Genomic DNA, 20,635 nt, shown 5'->3' with positions numbered 1-20,635 from the left:
TTCTGTTTTATTAGAGGGCCTGGCCCTTCCCCAGAGCCAGCTGCAAAGCAGACCTGGCTAAAGAGGAATGTGCTGGCTACTGGTTATGGGGTCTTTGCTGTCCATGCCCCCCATTACCTCTTCCTGGCTGCAGCCAGGATGGAGATCTGTTGACCACTAGCTGTCCAGCCCCCTGCACTGCTCCCCCTTTCAGGCCCCTTTGGGAACCACAAAAATTCTGGGACCTGGTGTCCTGGCAACATGATGAGTGTGCACACAGCTTTGGTATCTGTTTTAAATTATCCATTAAAATAAGTACAGTGCTGGCAGTGGGGAGGAACCAAGTGCAGTCCTACAGTGATAGGGTGGGGTAAGCAGTAGGACGGGACTGAAGAGGGGAGGAACCAAGGCAGCCTTTTTTCCCAATTGTTTGGGTCCAAAGGAAGGGAGGGGGTAGAGGGAGCAGTGCCTGAGTCCTATTCGGGGCCTTCTCTAGGGGTCTGTGGCTTGCTGTTTAGGTTTGAGACCCAATGGTTGGTTTTGAAGGAAGATTAAGTCTATGGCCATACCATCCTGAATGCCCCCAATCTCATCTGAAGGAAGATTAATTAGTGCAGAAGCTAGGAAAATAGGGACCCCAAACTCCTGGTCTGCACCCCAAAACTGAGGATGTAAAAGGAACTCAGAATCTAGAAACTTCTGTGCTCTCCTGACTCCCCCCAGGCACACCTCGCCCACCCCATCCTGGCTACTGAGATGTAGCTTTGAATGGGTTGCCCACAGTGTGTTTGGGGGGTGGGGGTGGGTAGGTGGGTGGGGGTGACTCATTATTGCCATGGGGAGAAAAGGGGTAGCCAGTGATGGACTAAGAATGAGTCACCCTGATGGGCATTAGCCTCCATCCCCCTACTGCCTTTCCTGGATCTGCCTGCCTGGCATTCTCACTCACTTTGCACTTTCCCTCTCCCCACTGCCCTTCACCCACCCACTGTCGCCCCTTGGCTCTGCCATCTACCCCTGAGGCGAGAGACAGTAGGAGGGCTAAGCAGCCAAGAACAGCCAGAGGAGCTTCAGCGAAGCTCCAGGCAGATTTGGGTGCTCGGGAGAGGGTGGGGCCAGACCCCTCCAAGACTGGGCGGTCCTCTTCCCCCCGCTCACCGCTCCCGCCCCACCTTAGTGGGTATGCGACGGCCCCTTTAAGAACAGTGGCCCCTCCTCCCATTCCTAGGACCTATTAGAGCCTTTGCCCGGACTCCGGTGACTCAGTGTTCGCTGGAGTGCCGCAGCCACACCAGCCAACCCCGATCCCAGGTCTGACAGCGCCCAGCCCAGATCTCCACTTCTGCCAGGAGCTAGCCGACAGCCAGCCGGCCGGCGCGCTCCAAATCCGAGCCATCTGTGTCCTTCGGCCCGAGCCCAGCGCCCTTCCCGGGACCCCTGCCCTGCGGGCAGTGCTGCCACCCTGCCGGCCATGGAGACCCCGTCCCAGCGGCGCGCCACCCGCAGCGGGGCGCAGGCCAGCTCCACTCCGCTCTCGCCCACCCGAATCACCCGGTTGCAGGAGAAGGAGGACCTGCAGGAGCTCAACGACCGCTTGGCGGTATACATCGACCGTGTGCGCTCGCTGGAGACGGAGAACGCAGGTCTGCGCCTTCGCATCACCGAGTCTGAGGAGGTGATCAGCCGCGAGGTGTCCGGCATCAAGGCCGCCTATGAGGCGGAGCTCGGCGATGCCCGCAAAACCCTTGACTCGGTGGCCAAGGAGCGCGCCCGCCTGCAGCTGGAGCTGAGCAAAGTGCGGGAGGAGTTTAAGGAGCTTAAAGCGCGGTGAGTGCCCAGGTGGCGGCGCGCGGGCTGACTGGTCACACCTGCCGGGCCCCAGGCTTCTGATAACTTTGCCATTTAGTCTCCTCCCTCCCGGAACTGCCCCCGGCGGGTGACTGGCAGTGCCCAGGGAAATAATCTGGACAGAACAGATAAAGGAGGGTTCTCTGGGAGAGGGCGGGGTACATAAAGAATGGTGGGGGCATCAGGGCCAAGTAGGGGCAGGTGGCAGGCCCACATTCAGTCAGGGTAAGGTTTGCCGGCCATTTGGAGACTGGGGGAGGAACTTGAGGGAAGCAGAACTAACCCCGTCTAAGAAATCTGGGCACTCCAGGGTACATTGGAATGGGTGAAAGGGTCCTATTAGAACTTTTCTTGGCAGGCTTGGCACAGAGCCAATTTTGCCCAGACTGGCTCTGAACACGTGATGTTCATTAAGACAGAGTTTCCAAGCTGGCAGATGTCCAGTGGTGCTGGAGAGAGGTCACAAGGCAGGGCACCCCCGTTTCCCCCTGTCGGTAGCCCTCTTGGCATAGCCCTTTCTGGGGTTCTGTCTAAGAACTGGGAGGCTATCCTTCTCTCCCTGCTTGTCTGGGACCTTCCTTGGGTCTTGACAGGCCCACCAAACAGCTCCAGGAGATCTGCTCCTCTTCCCCCGCAGCTCCCACAGCCCTTGGCCTGCTTGGCCCAGGAATGCAAAGGAGGGAGGGAGACAGAGGGCAGAGGCTCCACCTCAGGAAGCTGTGTTATACCCCGGTCTGGTGGCTCCCTCAACCTCCTGGGGGCTCCTCTGCCCAGTGCCTCACAGGGTTTAGGGCTATGTGTGTGTCCCCTCCTACCCGCACCCCCACCCCCCCTGCCCTGCCTTGGGGTGAACCACTTTCATTTTCCCAGTCAAGCCTGTTTTCTTTGCCTGGCCTATCCTCTCAGCCGCTGCCTACCGGCTCCCCGCCCCCCCCCCCCCTTAATAAATTGCTGGAATACAGTGACATTTTTGAAATCCAGCAGTTGGAAGCTCCAGGCCTGTCTTACCTCACCCACCCCTGCCCCACCCTACCCCACCCTACTTGACTCCACCCTCTTTTCTAAAAAGGCTTTTGGAGTCTGGAAGTTTAGGCCCTCTTTCAGCCCCCCAAGAATTCGGTTTCTTTTTCTCTCTTGCCCTTTTCTCTATGAAGACTCAAGCTGAAGAGCTCTAAAGGTGCTCAGAGATCCCTGGGCACAGGTGGGGGGGGGTGGACTATGGTTTGAGTTCCTCTCTTTCTCTTTTTTTTTAAAAAAAAAAGATTGATTTGAGAGAGAAAGAAATATCAATTTTGTTGTTCCACTTAGTCATGCATTTATTACTGATTCTTGTATACATCCTGCCCGGGATCAAACCTATAGCCTTGGCTTATCAGGATGCTGTTCTAACCGACTGAGGTACTGGGCTGGGGCTACTCTCTTTGTATCATTACCAAACTCTTGCTCTTAGAGTCTGCACACATTCTGTATTCTTTCCACCCCTAACCTAGCTCCAGCCCCAGGCGTGGTGGGTATGGCAGATCCATCCCCTTGTAAGGAGTAGGTGGAAGTTGTGTGAGTTGATAGGCTGACTTTATTTCTGTTGAAAGGGAACACTCCTGACTTTTTCACTTGAGATTTGAACAATTTAGTTAGTAGGACTGACAGGAGGCAAGCTAGGAGAACCCCAGAGAATGTTAGTGTTCTAAACTGGTCCACGCGATCACCAAAGTCCCCGTGGCAGACCCCTGTGAAGGGCATTCTCGGCAGGTCTCTTTCCGGGTAGACACTGGTCAGGAAACAGGACAGTGGAGTCTGTGGTCTCACGCTAACCCAGCCACACCAGTCTGTCTGCTCTGTCTCCTGGTGCAGCTGTCCAGGCCTGGAACGCCAGAGAGGGGTGTGCACACGTGGGGCAGGGGCGGGGGTGGTGTATGTACTTGTTATATTTAGCCACCTGACTCTTCTCCCCCACTGATCCTGGCTGGGGAGGCTGGGCTTCCGGAAAAGGGGGGTGGGTTTGCACATCTGGGTTCCAGGCTGATGGACAGCAGGGCGGAGACAAAGAGGGACTCGGACTGGGGTGACAGTCCTCCTTTTTGTCCCTAGTGGGAGGAGCTAGGATTCGTTGCTCCCTTTTTTGTCTACTGTACTCAGGGTGAGGTGAAGAGTAGAATGAAAGATTTGGGAGAGTAGGAAAGGCATTGTCCTAGCTCCTCCCACTAAAGTTAAAAGAGAAGGTGTCATTTGGTTTAATGTTTAATTAGAGCTCAGAGTTCAGGGCCAGGCTTTGCGTTGGGATGCAGAGGGACCCTGTGGCCCAACCTTTATACCTCGACCACACCCAGCTCCCCCTTGTTGAACTGGGTTATAGGCTCCAAGCAGAAACCCTGCCTGTACCCCTGACACGCAGACACACACTCTTCCTATGCTGGAGCCTAAGTGCAGGGAGAATGAGATTGAAAGCAGCAGGGAAGGCCCGCCTGGGGTCCAGCTTTGGGCTAGGCCCCACCCTGGGCAGGACAGCTGGGTGGGTGACTCAGACGCTGTTCCCCTTCCTCCCACCCTGGTGGTTTTACAAGAGACAGCAGTTGTCTTAAAGGGAGGGATGGGGGCCTGAATGTCTGTATCTCAGCCCCAGACTCTTGCTCGCCACTCACCACAGCACCCTGGGATACTTTCCTGCCTCCAGACCTCTGGTGGTAGCCTGGAACCAGGGGTTGGGCAGGCAGTGAGCACAAGTAGTTCTGGAGTTGAGGCCAGAGTGATGGGCTTGGGCTGCAGGACAGTGCCAGGATCTGCGCCTTCCCATGGGGAACTGGTGGAGGAAGGATGAGTCAGAAGTGGGGAGATCCCTGGCCCACAAAGCAGAAGCGCCTCTTCCCTCCGGACGAGGCCTGTGTACTCGACAACTTCCTGGATTGCCTGCCTTGTGCAGCCTCAGTGGGGACAGGCAGGGAGGTGCAGGCCCAGGTTCATCCAAACTCTCATCAGGATAAGAACAACAAAGGTCAGAGAGGTTCCATGTCACACAGCAAGGGAGTGACAAGCCAGGGCTTGAGCACAGGTCCACTTCTGACTTCCAGTTGAGTGATCATACCATTAAACCTTACTCCTTCAGTGTGGGTAACAGGTTGGAGGTCCAGGAGGGAGGGATGGAGTTGTCGAGGCTGACTCCTGCTGTCTGGAGATTCCGCTTTGGGACCCAGGATACCCCAGTGCTCTGCTATTTTGCCAGGGCCTGTGAACACTTAACAATGGCCTTCACCCCAGCCTGAAAGACCCAGGACCCTGCCGGGCTGTGGATCAGGGGTGGGCGATTCCCGTCTTGGGACTTGTCACGGGAACTGCCCACCTGGATCTGAAGGAAGCTGTGCCCTCTTCATGGAGGCCTGTGAGGCCGCCTGAGCCCCGGTCCTCACCTGAGGAGCCTACTGATGGTGTCCTGCCCTCCCCCAGCCTCACCGAAGTCCGCATTTTTGTTAAGTTCATTATTTTTTTTTAGAGAGAAACATTTGTTGTCCCACTTATTTATGCATTCATTGGTTGATTCCTGTATGTACCCTGACTGGGATTGAACCTACCACTGTGGCTTCTCACCATGATGCTCTGACCAACTGAGCTACGCTGCCAGAGCTTTAAGATTTTATTTATTTGCCCTGGCTGGTGTGGCTCAGTGGATTGAGCGCGGGCCTGCGAACCATGCGATCGCGGTTCGATTCCCAGTCAGGGCACATGCCTGGGTTGCAGGCCGGTTCCCAGTGGGGAACACATGGGAGGCAACCACGCAGTGATGTTTTTCTCCCTCTCTTTCTCCTTCCCTTCCCCTCTCTCTGAAAATAAATAAATAAATTTAAAAAAAAAAAGAAAAGATTTACAGAATATTGTTTAAAAAAAGATTTTATTTATTTATTTTTAGAGAGGGGGAAAGGAGGGAGAAAGAAACATCAATGTGTGGTTGCCTCTCGAGCGCCCCCTTCTGGGGACCTGGCCCACAACCCAGGCATGTGCCCTGACTAGGAATCGAACCAGTGACCCTTTGGTTTGCAGGTTGGCACTCAATCCACTGAGCCACACCAGCCAGGGCCAAGTCTGCATTCTGATTCAAAGGGAAAGAAGAAGGTACAGCTAAACCCTGGGGCTGAACAATACTTGAGGAGCCTAAGAGAAACAAGAGATATTAATTCCTAGTAGGGCCCCCGATTGCCTTCCCACAATCAGTGCCTCTGGTTGGCACTTCCCCTGGCCTTTAGGAGTCTGAGACTTACCCTTGTTTGGGTTGTGCCCACTGTCCCCACTCCCAGTCCCATCGGAGTGTTTCAGTAACTTAGCATCAGGGCTGAAGCCAGCAGGGACAGCTGGGAAGACAACTGGTAAGAGACACCTTCATCTACCAACTGCTCCCTCTGCTCTCCTGCCCCTCGCCACCCCCACCCCCTCAGCCCCTTATCATCTCTAGCAGCTGTAGCAGCCAAGACCAGGTTTGGCTCAGAGGCCCAGACACTAGAGCAGTTCATCCGTGTCTCTGTGTCCTGCCTCCTTGGGCCCCCAGTGTCCTGCGGTGACACAGGCTGAGGGCCAGTCTTCCTGGAGCTGTCATGGGGGAGGCTGCAGAGTTTCATCCTTTGCCCCTTAATGAGAGGCATGGTGTTCCACCAACAGAACGACAGGTTTTGTGAGGGGTTAACACAGCCCTGGCCCTTGGTGTCCTTAGTCCTGGGCTTGGCCTTGCCACTGAATTGCTGTGCGACCTTGAACAAATCACCTCCCCTCTCTGGATTTCCTTAGCTATAAAAGAAAGAAAGGGGTCAGAGTAGGTCTCCAGAGGTCCCTCGGGTTCCGAAGTAATAGTACCCACAAAGGGAAAAAACAGCCTTCTAACTACCAAGCTATAAATATTAAAATCAAATGTCATTAATGTGAATATAATTAATAGCCAGTGCTATTCTCAATAGAAATATTTCCCATAAGCTATGAAATTAAAAGTACTAACACCCTCTTTCTCTCTGAGAAAGTTTGTGAGGAACAACTAATTATGACATTGCACTCTTGGCTTGGGCTTTGTTTTTATTGCTGGTAAGAAAGGGCGCTTCATTCTCAAGGCCTCTCCCATCAGTGAGGACTGTGAAAAGCGCCGCGTGGTGTGAAGGAGAGGGAGAGTCCCCTGGACCTGTGTCAGCGGCGGGGGCCCTGGTCAGGCAGCACCGTTCCTGTGGAGCTGGTGAGGATTAGACAGCCTGTGCCTGGAACCAGAGGGAGGTGCCCACCTACTACCCTCCCTGCACCCATTTTGTTTCCCCCAACCCGAGGCAATGAGGAGGTCTTAGCCCTAAACAATCCTTCAAAGGAGGGGACAGTTTGAGGAGGAGGTGGGGCTCAGGGGTGCTCCCCATCCCTTTGTGGGAGAGGAAGCCTGAATCCTGCCCGTGGAAGCCAGGAATAATTCTGGCTGGGATCCCAGCCCCAGCAGAGGAGCTGAGTCACAGCAGAGGGCAGAGTGAAGCGCCGACGGGAGACCCTGCACCTTCCCAGTCAAAGAAAAGGCTGAGGGGTACTTTTTTCAAGAACTACCATGGATGTTCTTGCTGAGGAGCAGCAAGAGGGATGAGTCTGAATCAGATGGGAGACACATGGGGGTGGACAGGACCCCTGAGTTCTTTGCAGACTGGCTCAGGGGAGCCAGAGGCTCCTCATTTTGAGGAGTCCAGTTCTGGGGAGTTGAGAGGAGGCAGTCTGTGATCCTCAGTGCCCCCTTCCTCCCTGGAACTAATGCTGCCACCCCCTGCTGGCTGTGAGAGAGAGCTGCGCCTGCCTAGGCTGGAGCTGGAATGCAGTGTGACCAGAACTCCTAGGTCCTCCCGACCCACTCCCCCACCCCATTTCTTGATCTTGGGTGCGGCTCCTGCCCCCTCCCGCTATTGTCAGGGTTAATAACCAGGGCCCTGCTGAGTCATCTTCTTTGTGGGGATCTCCTAACTGTCCCTTCTTTTGGCCAGGGGCCTCCCTTCTTCCCACTGCCCGAGATGTTCTAGCCCTTCCTAGGCCAGCCCTTCTCCCTCCATGCCACACTTTTTTCCAGTCTGTTCCCAGGCCTTGCCCCTGCATTTTTGTGGCAACACAGAAGTGGTTTCTATAGAGAAAGTCCAGAAAGGAGGAAAGTGAAGTTTGATAGGGGACCTTAAGGGAGCGGTTATTCAGGAAGCAGCCTCCTGCCGTCCTGGACCCCAGTGCCCTGGCCTGTGGCCGCAGGCTTCCCTCGCCTCGGTATAATGCCACGTGGATATACGCAGCAGCTGTGACTCAGGCTGGGCCCCCTCCCAGGCCTAGTGCCTGAACATGTCAACAGGTCTGCTTCCCCCCTTCTCAGCACGAGTTCTCCCATCCCAGCCCTCCCTCTGAAATTGAGACCCGGCTTTGTTCGGAGGAAGACAGCTGAGTGCCTGGCGGCTCCGGAAGGAGATCTGACGGGTTCTGATGAGCATGTGTGGCCGTGTCACACCCGAGGGAGAGGCACGTGCAAGCAGGGCCTGCTGTGGGCCTCTGTGCCTCTGTGGGGGGATCAGGAGTGGGAGGTCCAGCCTGGAGGGCCTGTCGTATGCTTTCAGGGTGTAAGACACTTAGAACTCGGAAGGTGGAGTTTGAGGAAGCCTCCAGGGGCTTCTACGTCCCTGCAGCACCTTACAGCTCTGTTCCTCTCTTCACGGTCTCCTCTCCAGAGAGGGATGGTGCCTTGAATACTGGAGTGGGGAAGTCGGTGTCCTACCCACACCCTGCCATTACCTGAAAGTGAGGCCAGACCCACGGGCCAGCCAGGAAACCAAGCAGTGTTGCCAGGTGAAGGCAGAGGATGTCAGACCTCATGGTGCACACAGTTTTGGAAGTGTGTGATGCTTGCCGGCCGGTTGACTAGGCCTCTGTCTCCCTCTCTGACTGGAGCATCTCCCAGCCTGTCTCCCTGCGTGTCTCCACCGTGCTCTGTGCCCCGTGCGTGCATCGTACCACTGTCTGTGTTCTGTCCTGTCTGCTAGTAGTGTCCTCAGGTGACCGAATGGACAGGTTTTTTTGGATCTGAGACTGCCCTTCTCCAGACCTTAGTTTCCCCATCTGTAAAAGTGCAGGAGTTGGTCCAGGAGAAGGTCCCTCTAGAAGCATTGAGCATATGAACTTCCTAGTGTCAGGGCATCAGGGGACATACAGAAAAAGCCCCAGAGACACCATGTAGGTGGAAAGAGAGTAAACCAGCGGGTAGAACAATAGCTGAACACTTTTGGGAAGAGGATGGGGGTGGGGCTGGGGCCTCAGCCCCAAGGGCAAGGCTAAGGAGGCTCGAGGTTGGGGGTGAATTTGGATAGGTGGAAGGAGGATGAGAAGAGGGATGTATTGCAGTGGGAGGAGTTGCTGGAACAAAGGGAGGAGTGGTAGGAAAGGGGGGCAGGCTTGGGGTGGCCCTGGGAGCTGCCCCATCACCAGACAGGAAGTTAGCCAGGCCACAGATCTAGACACCTGGGGGGACAGCAGATGAGCCATTCCTAAGCCAGGACCCCCTGCCTAGCAGCTCTGCCCAGCCACAGGGGGCGCCCTTTCCTGCGAGGCAGGAAATGCCCAGGGGACCTTCACTCCCCTACCCCTCCTCTCCCTTCCCTGCTCCTCCAGGACTCCATGTGTTCAACCATGGGGAACTCCATAGGCTGGTGAGGCTGAGGGGCTAAAGGGTGGCCTTCAAGGGGCCTGGGGCGGGTCTGAGGGAGCCCTCTTGATCATCTTCCCCTCCCACTTCTTATTTTAGCCCCAGCCCTTGTCTTCGCTCCCCTTGTCTCTTCCTCAGCCCAGGGAAGGAAATGGGGGCCCTCCCAAAGGGCCTGGCAAGTTGCTCCCAGCAACCAGGCCCAAACCAGCCTGCGGCAGTCCCTGGCTTCCATATCTGGCATCCAAGCTGGGCTGAGGCGGGTGACTCAGCGGGTGACTGGCCCTGCGCCCACCAGCCCCTTTGCTGTGCTGGGCGCCTTTCTTCCCCAGAAACAGTCCCAGAGCCCCCATTGCAGAGAGGCCTGGATCTGGGCTTCCACCCCTGGCCATCCTCAGTCCAGCAGGCCCCCAGCAGGCCCCCAGCCTTGGGCCGGGTCAGCCAGCTTCCTGCCACCCTGTCTACCTTTTCTTCCCATTGCTGTGCTGTCCTTCTCTCTACCCCACTCTCTTCACTCCTGCAGAGACCAGGTTTACCAGCTGTGGAAGAGTTAGTAACAGGATGCTCCCCCCCTTCTTGCCTCACGAGGCTCCTGGGATGGAGCCACTCCAGTGCTTGAGGAACCTGGCAGGTGCAAAGGAAGGAGCCACCCCTGCACTGGCGTGGCACGGGGCTGGGGCAGGATGCAGGCAAAGCCAGGGTCTCCCCTGTGAGCACTAGAGGATTTCCCGACCCCTGCCCAGGTATTGTCTGCCTGGGGATGAGTCACCTGTGGAGCCCCTGGTTCCCACCCTTCCCAGCAACTCTTGCCAGGCCCACCCTGTCCCCCTGCCAACCCAGTGCAGGACAGCAGTGAGCACGTGCCCAGTTCTGCCACTGCCAGCCCGCAGCGCACTCAGGCACAGGCAGCACCACTGCTCCGGGGCTGAGCCCCTAGCCAGTGTCTGTTTGGGGTCTGCGCTAGGGCTGAAGACCCCAACTAGCTAGGAAGTAGTTTTGGGGGCTGGCGAACAGGCAAGCCTGGGAGGAGGTGGGAGAGCTGTCTCAAGGAATGCGTGCGGCTCCCTGGCCGCAGAGCTCTGAGGTCTGAGTCACCGGGCTGTGGGTGACAGTGGCTTCTTCCCCACACATGGGAGCTCCCCGAACGTGGTCGAGAAAACCGCAGAGGCGCTTCCTCACTTCTGTCTCTGCTCATGGTTTCCCAGTCTGAAGGGTGTGTCTTAGTTCTTTAATGGTGTCTCTTCCAGGCAACAACCGAAGCCTCCAGGAGGCAAAGGAAAACAGCCCCCTTAGTTTCTTTGGAGCCACTGTACCACGCAGGTGTTAAAGCAGCACTGCTACCGCATGCACACACCTGTGTCAGGACCCGGATTCTGAGCTCCGTGCCTCAGTTTCCTCAATCTCTTAGCAACAGCATCTATCTTGCAGGAAAGCTGTGACAATTGAGTTAACAGTGTAATGTTTAGAGCAGCGCCTGGTATCTAATCAGCCCTGTATAAGTGCTGCCGTTATTATATCGCTGTTACTATTACTGCTCCACTTTGGGGAGCAGTAGAAAGAGATTAGACTGAAGGGAAAGTTCCTATAGTCGTTCCTCGTACACTGCCCGAGGCCAGGGACCATGAACCTCTGTTTTCCTAGGTCAGTGTCTGGCACAGAAAGGTCATTTCAAAGGGGAATTTCTGGAGGTCCTCTTCTGGATCTGAGGCAGCCCAGGAACAGGACTAGGGAAGAGATACCCTTTCTCTGTCTTCTGAAAGCATCGCTCGTTCCTGCTCCTCCCAGCTCAGGCTGTCTGGGTTGTTCTGCCAGCTCTCCCCCGTCTCTGGGCCTGTGGCTTAGAAAGCAGTGAGATGGAGGGGGAGTCCTGTGACCCCGTCCCTGCTGCTGCTTGCAGTGCTTGGCACTGGGCCCTTGATCTGCCTCTGTGCCTCAGTTCCCTTATCTGTAAAAGGAGGGGCCTGCGCTGAACCCACTCTAAGCTCCTTCTAGTTCTCTAAAATTCTAAGAGCCTCCCAGTACAGCAGCTGCGGCTGCTAGCCCGCAGGGCAGAGAGGCCGCTTCTGGGAAGCCCTCGCCAGCCTTGGAGTCAATTCAAGGCTTTCGGAATCTATGTCTGCCACGTTGCTTCACTTTACTAGCAGTTTTTCTTCTTTCTTCCTCCTCCCCCTACAGCTGCCTCAGCTTCGGAAAAGTTCTGAAGTCATGGAAAGTTGGGGCTGAGCTCCCAGCCAGGGGCAGGGCCAGATAGCAGCCAGAACCTGAGCTGGGTTTTGACTTTATTTTTAGTTTTTTTTGGCTGAGACGGAGGAGGGGAGACATCCTCTAGTTCTGGAAGGGCTTCTTTCACAGGAGACAGACACCGTTGCGTGAAATAGTTTGTTTTGAGGTGTGGCCAGAGGCCGAGACAGGAGCAGGCATGCAGGCTGGAGGTGCTCTCATCCTTCTAGGGCCTGTCTGAGCCTCACCCTGTCCCCTTCCCAGGGGAGCCCGGTTGAAGGGAAGGTGACTTCTGTCGGAAATATGCTAAGGTGGCAGGAGAACACTGCCTCAGTCTTGGCCTCTCTCTCCTGCTTTATAGTGAATTGTTGGGGCTCTTGGAGCCTAACGCTTTTGCGGCAGGAGAAAATGTTGGCAGGGCCACTTTTTCCCTTTCCAGGATAGAATGTTTTTTCCCCTGCCCACGTTTGTTTTCTTTTTTCCATCTGCTGTGGTGGGCTCGTGCTGAAGGACTGATGTGTTACAGATGGTGGCAGGGACCAGGCACTTGGACTCTCCCTCATCCCCTGGGCCTAATCCTTTTTCTCACCAGACACTGGTAAAGAGATCATAACAGCTGGAGAGTTCTTGGATTCCCCAGAAGTTTTTAAGAAAATAGGACCCCACTATTTCTCCAGTTCACTATCCAGCAAAAAGAATCAGGGGCCCCAAAAGAGGAAGGAGTAACAGAGGCAACCTCTGTTTGCTTGGTTCTAGCTAAAGCTTTATTCAGTTTGGGGAGTGGGGTGGTTCAAGGCTAGAGCCCAGATGGGCCTGGAGGCCATATCTGGAGCCAGATGCTGAGGCTTGTGGTTGATGTGTAGGAATCAACATTCTTTCAGGCTCCGAGGAGGCCCAGAAGGAGGAGGCTGGAACCCTGGGCTCTGCCCAGATCATGGGACCCAGACTGGGTTTGAGAAAGGGAAGGGCTCCTACCATGCCTGGGAGATCAACCCAGGTCCCCCTGAGCTCTAACCAGACTTTCTCTTCCCACAGGCCCCCGGGGTGTAAAAGGGACTAGGGGAGGTGAACAACACCTTTGGGGCTCAAACTGAGAAACATTAGGGATGCGTAGACCTCAGAGCTGGGAGTCTGGTCGTCTGGGTCCCCCGAAGGAGGGAGAATGGGCTGAATGGAAGGTGGGTGGAGTCAGGGAGGGGAAGGTTAAGTAAGGCACTGCGTGGGAAGGGGTGGGAGACAAAGGTGGCCCTGTCTCTTTGGGAAAAAATGGGAGGGAGAGAGGGAAAAGCATTCATCTCCTGGGATCAGGCTTTGCCCTGGGCCCCAAGCACGTTCCTGAGCATTGAGTCATAGGAAGGGTGGAGAAGCAGGAAAGGGGTTTGGGGGACTTTGGAGGAAGTGGGAGTCCAGCCCCAGAGGCAGGCAGATGCCAACACGTCAAAACCCAGGGTGCCCTCTCCTGGCATTCGGAAGGATAGCAGAGCCACACCCCACGGAAGTGATTTATCTTTCATCCCGGGGAACCTGGCTCTCTCTAGGGACACAGACTCCTCCTCTAAACCTGTTCTTCCCTTGCTTCCTTAGCAATACCAAGAAGGAAGGAGACCTGATGGCTGCACAGGCCCGCCTCAAGGACCTGGAGGCTCTGCTCAACTCCAAGGAGGCCGCCCTGAGCACTGCGCTCAGTGAGAAGCGCACACTGGAGGGCGAGCTGCACGACCTGCGGGGGCAGGTGGCCAAGGTGAGGCCTGCCCACGGTACCTGCCCCCCTCAAAAAATGCACACTCACTCTTCTACCCCGGTTGCTCTCGGGAGGTGCCTGGTCTGACCTGTCTGCCAGCCTCAGAGCCATCACCTGTCCTAGCATTATTTCACCCCTCCAGACCATATTCCATTCTTTGCTACACATGGTATCTAGTACAGTGAATTTAAAATAACCCACAAGCCATCACCATTCAATGATTCAATGATCTTTGCTCAGCCCTGGAGTCTGTCCTCCTTTGGCCCCCCTATAGAGAGCTGCACCCTCTCCGGGGGACAGAAGAGGGGTATAGACTGTCTACAGAGCCCATAGTCAGGCCCTGATTGTCAGTCACATGTGGGACACGTTCTTAATGATTGACATGTATGTGTGGTGGTCTTTACTTTCAAAACACTTTGCTGTCTATTGTGTCCTCTAATCTCTCAGGTTGCAAGCTAGGAAAGAGAATGTAAGAAGCTGTCTTATTCCCAGTTGCACAGTCTCATCTGTTCAGAGTAGAGCCAGGACTAGTCAATCACCAAGATTCTGTCCTGGACTCTGCCCTCCAGGCCCTGCCAGCACAATGCACCACTTAGGGACCAGGACATACCTACAAGTCGACAACAAAGCCAAGCTTGGGCTGTCCTCCTGGGTCTCCTACCTCCGGCTTTACTCTGTCCCTTGGGCCTTCCCAGCCCTGAGGCCAGCCTGTGCTTTCTAAGCTGAAAATCTAAGAAAGTGCTTCCCTGCTTAAACCTCAGAGGGTCTTCTCTGCGGCAGATAAGGGCACATCTCTTCATGATCCGGCTGCGCCTCCGAGCCCAGCCACCTCTGTCACCTTCCACCTCTGACCCCTACCCTTCAGGCATCAGCAGTATGGACCCTCCTGGAGCTCTCGAAGTGCACGTGGGCCTGCATCCCTGCAGTCACAGCAGCGTCCCTCCTCAGGTCCCGCTAACCTGTCCCTCATGTCTCAGCCTCTCGGAGCCCTTCCCGGACCCTCTTCTACCACCCCAGATTCCTTTTCTCATGCTCCCTCTAGACTTTGGACATACTTCTTTTGTAGCAGTTGCTATGTTATGTCAGAGGGGGGAGTTGCTATCTCTTATTTCTTTACTCGTTACTCTGAGTAAGGAGATATCATTACCTCGGTGAGCCTTCAGGGCGCTCAACTCCCCCTGACCTCTTTCATGCGTACACAGGGATGCACTGGGAGCAGCCCACTTCTCAGCCTCCTTCCAGCTCTGCTGTTCATGACCCTCTCCATGACTTCTGCCCCCTTCCTCTCAGCTTGAAGCAGCCCTAAGTGAGGCCAAGAAGCAACTTCAGGATGAGATGCTGCGGCGGGTAGATGCTGAGAACAGGCTGCAGACCCTGAAGGAGGAGTTGGACTTCCAGAAGAACATCTACAGTGAGGTGGGCATTGTGCTCCGCAGGCGAGAGGTCTGGGGTGGGCAGTGGCAGGCGCCAGAGTCGGGGCTGGAGGATCAGCCGTGTGCAGAGTCCACCTGCCTCTCTCCCTTGCACTAGTGGATGGGAGGTGGCGGGGTGAGCAGCATCTAGCTCCCAGGTTAAAGTGGGGCTGACCATGGCTCACAGGCTTGGGACTGGGCAGGGAGCTCGGCCACTTGGGTCTTAGCCTTAAGGACCTAGTTCTGATTTTGGTTTCTGTGTCCAACCCTTCCAGGAGCTGCGTGAGACCAAACGCCGGCATGAGACCCGGCTGGTGGAGATTGATAATGGGAAGCAGCTCGAGTTTGAGAGCCGGCTGGCAGATGCCCTGCAGGAGCTGCGGGCCCAACATGAGGAGCAGGTGGAACAGTACAAGAAGGAGCTGGAGAAGACCTACTCTGCTAAGGTGCTGCCTCTGCCCCAGCAGCTCTGCCCTGTCCATTGTTCACCTGGGCAGGGGGTCAGATGGATGGTGGTGGGAGCTTGGGGTGCCCAGGACTTGTGGCTGCAGCGGTGGTACCCTTCTCGGATTCCTCCTCCCTCCCTCCCACTCTCTGCAGTCCTAACCCTGTGTCCTCCCTTGCAGCTGGATAATGCCAGGCAGTCAGCGGAGAGGAACAGCAACCTCGTGGGGGCTGCCCACGAGGAGCTGCAGCAATCCCGGATTCGCCTGGACAGCTTCTCAGCCCAGCTCAGCCAGCTGCAGAAGCAGGTGATGCCCCACCTCACCCCTTTCCCAGTCAGCTAATAGTCTGGGCAGCATGTAGGGTAGAAGTCCCAGGGGGTTTCCTGAGGAGAAGGGCACTGCAGACTGACAAAGGGCCTGGGATTTAGAGTCACGTGACCTGTAGGCTATGCCAGGACTATCTCTTATCTCACCTGTAGGACCTTCACTTCTCAGAGCCTTGGTTTCCCATTTGAAAATGGAGACCATGCGTATCTTCCTAAATTCACAGATCTGCCAGGAGACTCAGTGTGATGTGTTAAAAGCATCATTATTATGCTTGTGTCCATGCCACTGTGACAGGAAGAAATAGGTTCTAGTTTCAGAATAGCAGATCTCAGTTAGATATTGGGAACCGCTTCCGAGTCACCAGCCGTGTTAGAGCCCGTGATAGTTTCTTCTTTTCTTAAAAAAAAATTATTTAATTTACAGAGAAAGGGAGAGAGAGAAGCATCAATGTGTGATTGGGGACCTGGCCCACAAGCCAGGTGCTCGCCCTGACAGGGAATCACACTGGTGACCCTTTGGTTCACAGGCCGGTGCTCAACCCACTGAGCCACACCAGCCAGGGCCCATGATAGTTTCTTGTAGGAGTCTGGAGATCCTAAGGAGTGTGGCTGGGTGTCCCCTACCCCTTACCTCTTCATACTTGGGGTCCTTGGGAGCTCACCAGCCCCCCACCTTCCTCACCCAGCTGGCAGCCAAGGAAGCAAAGCTGCGAGACCTGGAGGACTCACTTGCTCGGGAGCGGGACACCAGCCGGCGGCTGCTGGCCGAGAAGGAGCGGGAGATGGCAGATATGCGAGCAAGGATGCAGCAGCAGCTGGACGAGTACCAGGAGCTGCTGGACATCAAGCTGGCACTGGACATGGAGATCCACGCCTATCGCAAGCTCCTGGAGGGCGAGGAGGAGAGGTGGGCCGGGGAGGCGTCAGGAGGTGCTCAAAGCCTCTCTGGCCTGTGACTGGCCTTGACTAGGCCCCCAACTTGGTCTCCTCCTCTCCAGGCTACGCCTGTCCCCCAGCCCCAGCTCGCAGCGCAGCCGTGGCCGTGCCTCCTCCCACTCGTCCCAGACGCAGGGCGGGGGGAGCATCACCAAGAAACGCAAGCTAGAGTCGTCTGAGAGCCGCAGCAGCTTCTCGCAGCACGCTCGCACCAGTGGGCGCGTGGCCGTGGAAGAGGTGGATGAGGAAGGCAAGTTCGTGCGGCTGCGCAACAAATCCAATGAGGTAGGCGCCCGGGCCGGGTGTGAGGGAACACAGCTGGGTGAGGGAGACCCAGGAAGGTGAAGAGATGAAGTTTGAGGAGAGGTGGACCCGGTGAGTGTGTGGATCTCCCCCACACTCGTTCTGGTCCTGGCTGCAGGACTCATTGTCTGTAAGGCCTTAGGCAAGTTGTTTAACCTCTCAGAGCATCAGTCTCTTCATCTGTAAAATGGGGGTGAGCAGTAGTCCCTAACTCTGAGTTGTGGAGAAGGTAAAAGTATCATGTGGCATAGCATCAGTGCCCACAGGTCACAGCTATTACCCTCAAGGGGGAGGGCAGTGTGGGGGGATGGAGGGAGAGGCCTCCAGCTGCACCTGCCTGAGCGAGATAAATCCAGGAGCCTGGACAAGCAGCCCCCACCATCCCCTCCCCTTCCTGGCAGGACCAGTCCATGGGCAACTGGCAGATCAAGCGCCAGAATGGAGATGATCCCTTGCTGACCTACCGCTTCCCACCAAAGTTCACCCTAAAGGCTGGGCAGGTGGTGACGGTGAGTGGCAGGGGATTTGGACTCTGGGGTGGGGCTGGCCAGCCTGAAAACATGTGCGCTGGAGTGAGCGCCCTTTTCTAACCCTCCCTCTCCAGATCTGGGCTGCAGGAGCTGGGGCCACCCATAGCCCCCCTACTGACTTGGTATGGAAGGCGCAGAACACCTGGGGCTGTGGAAATAGCCTGCGCACGGCTCTCATCAACTCCACTGGGGAAGTGAGTATGCTGCAGGCCGGCCTCTTCCTGGGCAAGGCTCCCCTGGGGCACACGGGAGCCAGCTGCCCCCAACCCAAGGAAGCCTGTTCAGGGCCACCTTTGTTTTATCTCTGTGGTGCAGTCCTGGACCCTAAACCAGGCCGCCCAGTGGGCAAACCAGAAGATGATGCCCCCGCAGCCCAAGTGGTGGCGGTTAGGCAGTGAAAATTAGCCACTCTCCTACCCAGACAGTTTGGCAGTGTTCCTCTGGGGTGGAGACCAGTCCCTTAGCTCCAGCACCACGGAGGACAAGCCAGCAGCAGGCCAGACCAAGGGCAGACCATGAGAAAGGTTTTTAGGTGCTCACTGTGGGCGGGTACACCGCACAGACCTTCCCTGACCCTAATGCTTGACTTGGTCCCGGGTTCCTGGCAGGAGGTAGCCATGCGCAAGCTGGTGCGCTCGGTGACTGTGGTCGAGGATGACGATGATGAGGATGGAGATGACCTGATCCATCACCACCACGTGAGTGGCAGCCGCCGCCGCTGAGGCCGAGCCTACACGGGGCACCCAGCCAGGCCTGGGGCAGCCTCTCCCTGACCTTTCCATGCCAAAAATCTTTTCATTAAAGAATATTTTGGAACTTTACTTGCTGCCCTGGCTTTTCTTCTCTCTCCTCCCTGTACCTTGAACAGGGAACCCAGGGAACCTGGGTGCCCTACTCTGGTAAGGAGGGCAGTGGGGACTCTTTGATGCCATGGAGTATTCCCATGGGAGCAGTGGACAGGGGTCCGGAGCTATCTCCTGGGGAGGGGACGGGAGGACAGACGCAGGGCACCCAGCCCTGCCTCTCTCCCTCCCATTCCTGTTGCATGCATGTCCTCTCTTCCCCATGTTTCTGCAAGAACATTCCCCCTCATCCCACCCTCTTCGATTTATTGTGCATGCCTGCTGCCCTGACAAGCTTGCTCGCTCTCTTCTTTCCCTGTTGAGCTTAGAGTAGCCGGGACAGGCAAAACCACAACTCCAGTTCCTTGTCCCGAGTCTTCCTGATTGACCCTTCTCCCTTTTCTTGTCTTCCCACCCCTCCTCTCAACCCAGCCTCCCAAGCCCAATTTCCTGCTCTCCGGTCCTTGGGGACAGAGCCCACCTACCTGCCTGGTGGCTGGGACCCCGCAGGAGTGTGGAGCCTGGTGTGTGTTAGTCCTGAGCAGCCAGTCCCAGACTCGCGGTCAGGCCTGAGCCTTGTCTCCCTCCTCAGGGATCCCACTGCGGCAGCTCGGGGGACCCAGCCGAGTACAACCTGCGCTCCCGCACGGTGCTGTGCGGGACTTGCGGGCAGCCCGCCGATAAGGCGTCTGCCGCCGGCAGCTCAGGAGCCCAGGTGGGCGGATCCATCTCCTCTGGCTCTTCTGCCTCCAGTGTCACAGTCACTCGCAGCTACCGCAGTGTGGGGGGCAGTGGGGGTGGCAGCTTCGGGGACAACCTGGTCACCCGCTCCTACTTCCTGGGCAACTCCAGTCCCCGAACCCAGGTGAGTTGTCCCTTTGCCTCCAAACCCCACAGGCAGAGGACCCTGGTCCTTGAGGGTTAGGACAAGGTGGCCCTGTGAGGGGAGAGCCTTCTCTTCCGCAGCCCGGGGGAGTGGGAGCCCCCCCACCGCCCCAGATAGGAGACAGTCCATGCCTGCATCCTGCCCCTCTCGTCTGAGCCCCAGACTGGAGGGCAGGGGCGGGACTGAGGGGTGGGAGGGAGGAGGGGGGGTAAGGGGCGGCAGGCGGGCAAGGCCACTCACATGTTTCTCCTTTTCTCTCCTCTTAGAACTCCCAGAACTGCAGCATCATGTAATCTGGGCCCTGCCAGGCAGAAGTGGGGACGCAGGACTCCTGCTTTCTCCTCACCTCATGCCCACCCCCTCCCTGCACATCATGGGAGGGGGCTTGAAGCCAAAGAAAAATATCCCTCTGCTTTTTTCTTCTATATTTTTTTTCTAAGAGAAGTTATTTTCTACAGTGTTTTGATACTGAAGGAAAAACACAAGCAAAAAAAAAAAAAGCATCTATCTCAATTTGCTCTTCATTTTCCCTGCTTCTAGGAAACTCCGTATCTGCTTTAAACCAAAGAGGGCTCCTCCAGGAGCCGAGGGTAGGGGTGCTTTTACAGAGCTGAGTTTCCGCTTTTCTGCCCTGCTGCAGCCCCCACCCCGGGACCCCATGAATATGGTGCCTGAGAGGCAGGTGTGGAGCCTTCTCTGCCACCCTCCAAGGGAAGAGGGCTGAGCCACGCCCCAGGCCGGCCCCCACCCTTACAGTGTACCTAGCTGAGGCTCCTCTGCCTGCCCACCCCCAGTCCCACTCCTGCCCCCAGCCCTGGGGTCACTTGATTCTCCCACGTACCAGCTGTGCTTGCTTTTTCTGTATTTTATGTAGACAAGAGATGGGAATGAGGTGGAAAGTAAAAGAAGGGAGAAGAAAGGTTAGTTTGAGCCTGCTTTCACCCAGCTTTAGAGTGAGGTGGTGTCTGCCCAGTCACTGGAGGCCAAAGTCAAGTGGGTGTGGAGGCGGAGGGGGGCTTACTAGAAAGGGTGAGCGCCTGCAGGGCCCCACCCCAGAGGAGGAAGGTGAGAAGGGGTAGAGGGTATGTGGCAGTGGTTTTTGGCAAACACTAAGGATCCCCTTGCCTCCCCATTTCCCATCTGCACCCCTTCTCCCTCCTCGAATCAATACACTAGTTGTTTTTATCGCTGTCTGCTGTGGTGTCTTTGTTGGTGGGCGTTACCATGTGTTCTGAGCGGCAGACACACAGATGTCATATAGTCACCAGCATCCTCATGCCCACTGCTGCCCAGCCTTACCCCTGCTCCCGGGGCAGGGGGAAGGAAAAGAGGTCCCCCTTAGGGCGCCCCAGGTGCACATTTGGGCGGTGCACATTTGGGCGGTGCACATCAGTGGTGGCTAGTGGGCACCCCCAGCCCCCCAGCACTGTCCCAGCACCTCCCACATACTGGGCACCTTCTGTGTAACATGGACCTGATCTGAAGGTGGTGACTTCTCAGAGC

At 56.3% G+C, this 20,635-nt stretch overlaps 1 protein-coding gene across 1 annotated transcript; it reads left to right on the top strand.

Moving 5' to 3' along the window:
* The first annotated feature begins 1,234 nt into the window (after nt 1–1,234).
* LMNA (lamin A/C) lies at nt 1,235–20,317 on the top strand. Its single transcript, XM_037132643.2, has 12 exons — nt 1,235–1,806; nt 13,295–13,451; nt 14,742–14,867; nt 15,139–15,309; nt 15,490–15,615; nt 16,322–16,542; nt 16,634–16,856; nt 17,276–17,383; nt 17,479–17,598; nt 18,013–18,102; nt 18,839–19,111; nt 19,399–20,317. The coding sequence occupies exons 1-12, from the start codon at nt 1,451–1,453 to the stop codon at nt 19,423–19,425; spliced, it is 1,998 nt and encodes a 665-aa protein (XP_036988538.2). The 5' UTR covers nt 1,235–1,450; the 3' UTR covers nt 19,426–20,317.
* The last annotated feature ends 318 nt before the right edge of the window (nt 20,318–20,635 follow it).

This window comes from Artibeus jamaicensis, unplaced genomic scaffold (assembly GCF_021234435.1).
Source record: "Artibeus jamaicensis isolate MK-2021 breed Jamaican fruit bat unplaced genomic scaffold, CSHL_Jam_final contig_447, whole genome shotgun sequence".
NCBI classification, from domain to species: domain Eukaryota; kingdom Metazoa; phylum Chordata; class Mammalia; order Chiroptera; family Phyllostomidae; genus Artibeus; species Artibeus jamaicensis.
Note: the sequence above shows the minus strand (reverse complement) of the source record. Positions and strands in the feature narration are given on the sequence as shown.